Here is an 8,912-nt window from a genome sequence, read left to right as displayed (position 1 = left end):
GTAGATTTGCCCACTCCAAATTGATTCCCAACTGACCGGTAGCTGTCTGGCGTTGCAAGCTTCCACAGGGCTATCGCCACTCGCTTCTCAACTGTGAGGGCTGCTCTCATCCTGGTATTCATGCGCTTCAGGGCAGGGGAAAGCAAGTCACAAAGTTCCATGAAAGTGCCCTTACGCATGCGAAAGTTTCGCAGCCACTGGGAATCGTCCCAGACCTGCAACACTATGCGGTCCCACCAGTCTGTGCTTGTTTCCCGAGCCCAGAATCGGCGTTCCACAGCATGAACCTGCCCCATTAGCACCATGATGCATGCATTGTCAGGGCCCATGCTTTCAGAGAAATCTGTGTCCATGTCCTGATCACTCACGGGACCGCGCTGACGTCGCCTCCTCGCCCGGTATCGCGTTGCCATGTTCTGGTGCTGCATATACTGCTGGATAATGCGTGTGGTGGTTGATGTGCTCCTAATTGCCAAAATGAGCTCAGCGGCCTCCATGCTTGCCTTGGTATGGCGTCCGCACAGAAAAAAGGCGCGGAACGATTGTCTGCCGTTGCTCTGATGGAGGGAGGGGCGACTGACGACACGGCTTACAGGGTTGGCTTCAGGGAGCTAAAATCAACAAAGGGTGTGCCTGTACATCAAGGAGTATTTCAGGCAGGACTGCACGGAGGGTTCCAATAAGAAATGGTGCACCAAAGTTATCGTTGTTATTGGAACAAGGAGGTTAGCCTGGCCTCTGATGGATACATGGCTAGATTAACCTCGCTGCGCCTTCTCTGTGACTGACTGCAGTGTGATCTAGACAGGGGAGGAGGAAAATGAGTACAAAACAAATCTGGTCTATTTCTTGTTCTGACCCACTCCATCTATCCTTTACATCTTTGGCTGGCAGCAGACGGTGCAGAAGGACTGCATGCCATCCACATCTCATGGCTGCTTGGCAGAAGATGGTACAGTACGACTGCTAGCCATCTTCATCTCTTGCCTGCCTGGCATAAGATGGTACAAGACGACTGCTAGCAATCCTCATCTCTTGCCTGCCTGGCAGAAGATGGTACAGTACGACTGCTAGCAGTCCGTATCGCCTGCCCGCTCACCATAAGACGGTTCAATAGGACTGCAGGACTAAAGAGAATGACCTGGTCAAGTCACTCCAAATTTAGTCCCTGCGCCCATGTCTGCCCAGGCGCTCCCAGCCGACGTGGCCAGGAGCACCTCGGACACGACGAGGACGACTACCAATCGTATTGCACCGTCTGCTGCCAGAAGGCAATGGGTTGCTGCTACTGTGCAGCAAAGCCGTACCGCGTCTGCCAGCACCCAGGAGACATAGGGTGACGGTTACCTGAGCGGGCTCCATGCTTGCCGTGGTATGGCGTCTGCACAGGTAACTCATGAAAAAAGGCGCGAAACGATTGTCTGCCCTTGCTTTCACGGAGGGAGGGAGGGAACGGGGGCCTGACGACACGTACCCAGAACCACCCGCGACAATGTTTTAGCCCCATCAGAGTGCTCCATTGTGAGTGCTCTGGACAGCACTCTCAGATGCCCGATTGTTTGCCATTGCTCTGACGCTGGGAGGGGCGCTTACAGGGTTGGCTTCAGGGAGCTAAAATCAACAAAGGGGGTGGCTTTACATCAAGGAGTATTTCAGGCAGGACTTCACGGAGGGTTCCAATAAGAAATGGTGCACCTAAGTTATCGTTGTTATTGGAACAAGGAGGTTAGCCTGGCCTCTGATTGATACATGGTTAGATTTACCTCGCTGCACCTTCTCTGTAAGTGACTGCAGTGTGATCTAGAAGAATGAGTCCCCTAGACAGGGGAGGGGGGGAAGCAAATCTGGTCTATTTCTTGTTTTGATCCACTCCATCTATCTTTTACATCTTTGGCTGGCAGCAGACGGTGCAGAAGGACTGCATGCCATCCACATCTCATGGCTGCTCGGCAGAAGATGGTACAGTACGACTGCTAGCAGTCCGTATCGCCTGCCCGCTCACCATAAGACGGTTCAATAGGACTGACTGCAGGACTAAAGAGAATGACCTGGTCAAGTCACTCCAAATTTAGTCCCTGCGCCCATGTCTGCCCAGGCGCTCCTGATCGACCTTACAGAGGCGACCAGGAGCACCTCAGACATGACGATGACGGCTACCAGTCGTACTGTACCGTCTGCTGCCACAAGGCAAGGGGTTGCTGCTACTGTGTAGCAATGCCGTACCGCGTCTGCCAGCATCCAGGAGACATAGGGTGACGGTTACCTGAGCGGGCTCCATGCTTGCCGTGGTATGGCGTCTGCACAGGTAACTCAGGAAAAAAGGCGCGAAATGATTGTCTGCCCTTGCTTTCACGGGGGGAGGGAGGGTGGGAACGGGGGCCTGACGATATGTACCCAGAACCACCCGCGACAATGTTTTAGCCCCATCAGGCATTGGGATATCAACCCAGAATTCCAATGGGCAGCGGAGACTGCGGGAACTGTGGGATAGCTACCCACAGTGCAACGCTCTGGAAGTCGACGCTTGCCTCGGTACTGTGGAAGCGCTCCGCCGAGTTAATGCACTTAATGCACTTAGAGCATTTTCTGTGGGGACACACACACTCGAATATATAAAACCGATTTAAAAAAAACCGACTTCTATAAATTCGACCTAATTTCGTAGTGTAGACATACCCTTATTCTGTTATCACTCCTTCCTTTTCTTAGAATTATGCAATTATCATTTAGTGATCACTTTCACCCAAACTGCCTTCCACCTTCAGATTCACAACCTATTCCTCCCTATTGGTCAGAATCAAATCTAAAATGGCTTTCCCCCTGGTTACTTCCTCCACTTTCTGAAACAAAACATTGTCCCAGATACATTCTAAGAACTTTTGGACATTTTGCATTTTGTTGAATTAACTACCCAGACATCTGCTGAAAAAGTAAAGTCCCCCATTACCACCTCCTCCCTTTTTTACCCAGCTTTCCTGAAGAATCATAGAACTGGGAGGGACCTCAAGAGATCATTTTAAATCATTTTTGTTGCTCTTCTCTGGACTTTCTCCAATTTGTCCACATCTTTCCTGAAATGTGGCACCCAGAACTGGACACAATATTCCCTCCACTTGAGGCCTAATCAGCGTGGAGTAGAGCAGAAGAATTACTTCTCGTGTCTTGCTTACAACACTCCTGCTAATATATCCCAGCTAATACATCCCAGAATGATGTTTCCTTTTTTTGCAACAGCGTTACACAGTTGACTCATATTTACTTTTTGATCCACTATGACCCCCAGATCCCTTTCCGCTATACTCCTTCCTAGGCAGTCATTTCCCATTTTGTGTGCAACTGATTGTTCCTTCCTAAGTGGAGTACTTTGCATTTGTCCTTATTGAATTTAATCCTATTTACTTCAGACCATTTCTTCAGTTTGTCCAGACCATTTTGAATTTTAATCCTATCTTCCAAAGCACTTGCAACCCCTCCCAGCTTGGTATCGTCCACAAACTTTGTAAGTGTACTCTCTATGCCATTATCTACATCATTGATGAAGATATTGAACAGAACCAGCCCCAGAACCAATCCCTGCGGGACCCCACTCGTTATGCCCTTGCACCATGACTCTGAACCACTGATAACTACTCTCTGGGAATGATTTTCCAACCAGTTATGCACCCACGTTATAGTAGCTCCATCTAGGTTGCATTTCCCTAGTTTGTTTATGAGAAGATCATACAAGACAGTATCAAAAGCCTTACTAAAGTCAAGATATACCACACCTACCGCTTCCCCTGTATACCAATATGTCAGTCATGAGATTTATCCCACCAAATCTCTGTGATGCCAATTAATTCATAATTTAGCTTATGTTCTAATGTCTGCCAATATCCTTTTTGTTCCCCATACTCATTGCATTTGTGTATAGACATCTAAAATGTTAAGCCTTGCATTCTGCCAGCACAGAGCTGGTGCTCCAAACCCAGCCACTGCTGCAAATCATCCTTGCTATTTTCTACCATGAGACCGGCTGTAGGACTGGCAGCAGCAAAAGGAGGAGAGGTTTCCAGCTATAGGAAGACAGAACATAGCTGGCTCCCATCCAGGAGTCCTGAAATGGCCCCTTCTCCCTCTGCTCCCCACCCTTTAGTCTCCCTCTTGTTTCTGCACCTCCATCTCCTCTGACTCCTGCCTATTTCCCAATACAGCCACACTCCCAGTTGCCCCCACGGTCACATTACCCACTTCTCTGTATTCTCCTGTTTTCTGACTGGCCCTCACATGGTGACTAAAGGGCCACCATTTTCCCTAAGGTCAGCCTGGATTCAGCCCACTGGAAACAATGGGAGGTGGTCATCATTTTCATAGAATCATAGGACTGGAAGGGACCTCAAGAGGTCATCTAGTCCAGTGGTTTTCAAACTGCGGGTTGCGACCCAGTACTGGGTCACAGAACGTAAGGCACAGGGTCATGGTGGCTCTGGTCAGCACCACCAACTGGGCCATTAAAAGTCCCATCAGTGATGCTGCCTGGCTAAGGCAGGCTAGTCTCTATGTGTTCTGACACTGTGCTGAGCCCTGGAAGCGGCCAGCAGCAGGTCCAGCTTCTAGGTGGGGCTCCGCGCACTGCCCCCACCCTGAGCAGCAGCTCCACACTCCCATTGGCCGGTTCCAATCCCCTTCCCCAGCCCTGACCCCCCCCAAAACCCAGAGCCCCCTCCTGCACCCCAAATCCCTCATCCCCAGCCCTACCCCAGAGCCTGCACCCCCCAGCTGAGAGCCCTGACCCCCTCCTGCAGCCCAACCCCCTGCTCCAGCCCTGACCCCCCCCACCTACAGCCCCCACCTACAGCCCAAACCCCTCATCCCCTGGCCCCACCCCGCAGCCCTCACCCCCGCACCGCAACCCTCTGCCCCAGGCCTGAGCCCCTCCCACACCCCAAACCCCTCTGCCCCAGGTGCATTGGGTCACGGGCATCACAAATTTTCTTCAACTGTGTCACCAGAAAAAAAGTTTGAAAACCACTGATCTTGTCCAGTCCCGGCAGGGTTAAGTATTATCTAGACCGTCCCTGACAAGTGTTTGTCTAATCTGCTCCTAAAAACCTCCAATGATGGAGATTCCACAACTGCGCTAGGCAATTTATTCCAGTGCTTAACCATCCTGAGAGTTAGACCTTTTCCCTAATGTCCAACCTAAACCTCCCTTGCTGCAATTTAAGCCCACTGCTTCTTGTCCTATCCTCAGAGGTTAACGAGAATAATTTTTCTCCCTCCTCTTTGTAACAACCTTTTATGTACTTGAAAAGTGTTATGTTCCCTTTCAGTCATCTCTTCTGCAGACTAAACAAATCCAATTTTTTCAGTCTTCCCTCATTGGTCATGTTTTGTAGGCCTGTAATCATTTTAATTGCTCTTCTCCCGACTTTTTGGGTAAGGACAACATTTCGCTAGGTTGAAGGCAGAAATCAGAAACTCATGACAACTTTTAACCCCCCAAAAAACAATGAAACTAATGAGAGTGGGCAATGCTGAACTAATTAATATCTTATAATTAGGCCACAGCCCCACCGGGGACCCTCTGTGCCAAGCCATGCAGGGAACTTTTTAATATCCATTTAGAGGGATGTGACAAATGTGAGGGGATTTCTACTAGGTGACTGGAAGAGTTGGCTGTGACCATATCTTAGTCCATGTCATGGACCCTATACTACGAACACTCATGAATGTAACTAAGAGAGTTAGGCATTAATGGAAGAGTCAGTTTGGTTTAAGTACAATGAGAGAACAGTACAGGAAACTAGGAAGTTTAGCACATTTGCTTGCTTACCACTTCCAGCAGATCCTGAAGGAGCAATGACATCATCGTCATCACTATCTTCTTCATTTGATTGTGTTACCTCTGGCTCAGGTGCTGTGATCTTCGCTTCTTGCTCTTGTTCCACTCTACACCGTAGAGCCAAGATCCGATGGTGTAATGCAGCATACAGCTGTCCTGTATCTTTAGAGCTTGCCTATGGATTTTTAAAATATCAAACAAACAAGATTTTAAAAGTTTACAAATGTTTTATTCTATGCAACCTCTTATACAGAGCAAAACATTCCTACCAAACTTCACTGCTTTGAAATTTCACACTGTTGATTTCAGAGTCAGTAAGTCTGGTATCCAGATGGGTGTTTTCATAGAATATCAGGGTTGAAAGGGACCTCAGGAGGTCATCTAGTCCAACCCCCTGCTCAAAGCAGGACCAATCCCCAATTAAATCATCCCAGCCAGGGCTCTGTCAAGCCTGACCGTAAAAACTTCTAAGGAAAGAGATTCTACCACCTCCCGAGGTAACGCATTCCAGTGTTTCAGACCAGGTCAAGTTTTCAGACCAGGTCAGAGATTTAGTGGCAGTGGAATCACAGTGTTGGTGGTCAAGGGCTGGACACGTTCAGTTCCCGAAGGGAAGAATGCACTCAGTGATTCTCTCCAACCACCTCCTATGGCTGACTGAAGGAATGATGTTGGTTGACTTCAGAAAAAACCATGTGCAACCTCCCTCATCCCAAGAAGGTACGCAAGAGGAACCGGCAACAAAGAAAGGGCACAAAGGGGAGTCTCAGAGCCACCCAGCTGCATGCCAAATACCATGCATGCCAAATAGCTTTTTTTGGCTAAATTTAAGCTTATACTTTCTTTACAAAGGGAAATCTTCACCTTTTAAAGAACCCCAAACAATCTGTCTGGATTTTCAGTCATACATCCAGTACACATATTTGTTACTAAAATGACTTGATTGTGATTATTTTATCATGTATCTCCAAAAAATCCTAAATCTCTAACAAAACACATTTAATAATGGAATCGCCAGACTAGATCAGACCTGTGATTCATGAAGCCCAGTATGCTCTCTCTGACTTTCTTGCATGCTCCCAAGAATTAATGGCCGCCTTATGTCCCAAAACAAGTTGTAGCCTTTTCAAAACTAACTATTCAGTGAATATTATCCAAACCGGCAGCTGAAAGCCCTGCTGTCGCAAGGGTATAATTTATAAAGTAATGTGTGTCACAAAGCTGAAAGTGGCTGGGACCTTAAAAACAGGACAGTAACAGACCATGAATCCCAGCAATAATTGAACCTGGGGGGGGGGGGGGAGAGAGAGAGAGAGAGAGAGAGAGAGTGTGTGTGTGAGAGAGACACACACACTCACACAGACAGTGTATATGTGTGAGAGAGACACAGAGACACAGTGTGTGTGCTGGCTGCTGGGATAGTCTATGAGAGACCATGCACCATCTCTTTAAGGCTGTCACCAGAAAGCTTAGTTGTTCAGACCACAGCAGCTACCAGCAGCTGTCCTGTTCCCCCATCCTGCTCTGCAAAGATGGGGTACATGGGCAGAAGGGAGGCAGACACCCTGACATCAGCACCTCCCTCCCCCACTCTGTACAGCAAGCGGGAGGGTCCCAGGAGCAGCTGGCCAGGGGCTCCAAGGCAGAGGGGGGGAGTGGGGGAGAATGGACCTGAACACGCTGCCCAATCTGCTCAGCTCTGCTAATCAAATGCTTGACTCACTCCTGGGTGGCCATGCGACCGCTCAGTTTAAAAGGAACACAGGGCCCTAATCATTCTTGTCAGCCATCTTTGATCCCTCCCCTCCCCAAATTCTGCAATATTCCTTCTGAGATAGATTGATCAGTACTGAACACATTATTTCAGGCGAGGAGTTTTATTTTTATATGTCCATTTTGTTATTCTCAAATTTCTTTGGGTGGAAGTTTCCACTGAGCACTCCATAATGATGCCCAGATCTTTTTCTTGAATTGATGCAATTAATTTAGAACCCTGTAAGGCAGTGCTACTCAAAGTGGTGGCCATCGGCTGCCAGTCCACGCGCACATTGGAAAAAAAAATTGCCAGTCCCCCACATCAGATAGCTTGAGAAGCACTGCTGTAAGGTATATAAATAGTTCAAATTATTCACTCCAATGTGCATTACTTTGCATTTATTGACAATGAGTTTAATCTGCCATTTTGATGCCCACTAACCTCGTTGGTGCTTTCTCCCATGCTGTCCCTCATGCTTGAGAGGATCTCCCCATAAATATCTGAAAAACTAACTCATTACCCTCCTTCAAAACCTTCCTCAAAACTCTTTGCCATGAAGCCTACAAAAAACTTGACAACAATTGGGCTGCTGGTGTGCAGAGACAACTGCCTATCATGCTGACCAATACTGTCTCATTGTTTCCTTGTACTCCCCGTCGGTCTCCATGTGTTGTCTCGACTTAATACTTAGACTTGACTTTAAGCTCTTTGGGGCGGGAATCATATCTTTTTGTTGATTCTGTACAGCTCTTAGCACAATGGATTCCTGGTCCATAACTGGGGCTCCTAGGTGTTATAGGAATACAAATAATAAATAACTTCCTCAGAGTCTTCTCTGGCCTTGAGTAACCAAAGTAATTTTCAGAGTAACAGCCGTGTTAGTCTGTATTTGCAAAAAGAAAAGGAGTACTTGTGGCACCTTAGAGACTAACCAATTTATTTGAGCATGAGCTTTCGTGAGCTACAGCTCACTTCATCGGATGCATCCACGGTATGCATCCGATGAAGTGAGCTGTAGCTCACGAAAGCTCATGCTCAAATAAATTGGTTAGTCTCTAAGGTGCCACAAGTACTCCTTTTCTTTTTGCAAAGTAATTTTGTCATCTACAAATTGTCACTTCACTGCTCACCACCTTTTCTAGATCACTTACATCAAACACCACCAATCCTTCTATGGTATGTGGGCCATGCTGCTGCTAACCTGCCATGATGAAAGTTGACCATTTATTTCCTGTTCTCCCCCCCCCTTGCTTTGCCACTTACCTCTTAACAACTTAGATTCTTTAGTAGCCTCCTGAGTGGCACTCTGACAAAGAACCTTTGAAAGTCTAA

At 47.7% G+C, this 8,912-nt stretch overlaps 1 protein-coding gene across 4 annotated transcripts in view; it reads right to left on the bottom strand.

Moving 5' to 3' along the window:
• Positions 1 to 348: 348 nt before the first annotated feature.
• The window catches only part of RANBP3 (RAN binding protein 3), a 175,977-nt gene continuing 167,413 nt past the window's right edge, over positions 349 to 8,912 (bottom strand). Inside the window, exons 18-19 of one of the 4 annotated variants that reach the window (XM_073324306.2) lie at positions 5,816 to 5,999; positions 349 to 800 (exon numbers count right to left, since the gene is read on the bottom strand). In XM_073324306.2, the coding sequence (XP_073180407.1) occupies positions 754 to 800; positions 5,816 to 5,999 (231 nt within the window). In that variant the 3' untranslated portion in view covers positions 349 to 753. The remainder of the gene's footprint in view (positions 801 to 5,815; positions 6,000 to 8,912) is intronic. The other 3 variants (XM_073324307.2, XM_073324308.2, XM_073324311.2) reach the window with 3 other exon arrangements.

The sequence above is a fragment of the Lepidochelys kempii genome, chromosome 25 (assembly GCF_965140285.1).
Source record: "Lepidochelys kempii isolate rLepKem1 chromosome 25, rLepKem1.hap1, whole genome shotgun sequence".
Taxonomy (NCBI): Eukaryota; Metazoa; Chordata; order Testudines; family Cheloniidae; genus Lepidochelys; species Lepidochelys kempii.
The sequence above is the reverse complement of the archived record's forward strand: the minus strand, read 5'-3'. Positions and strand labels throughout refer to the sequence as shown.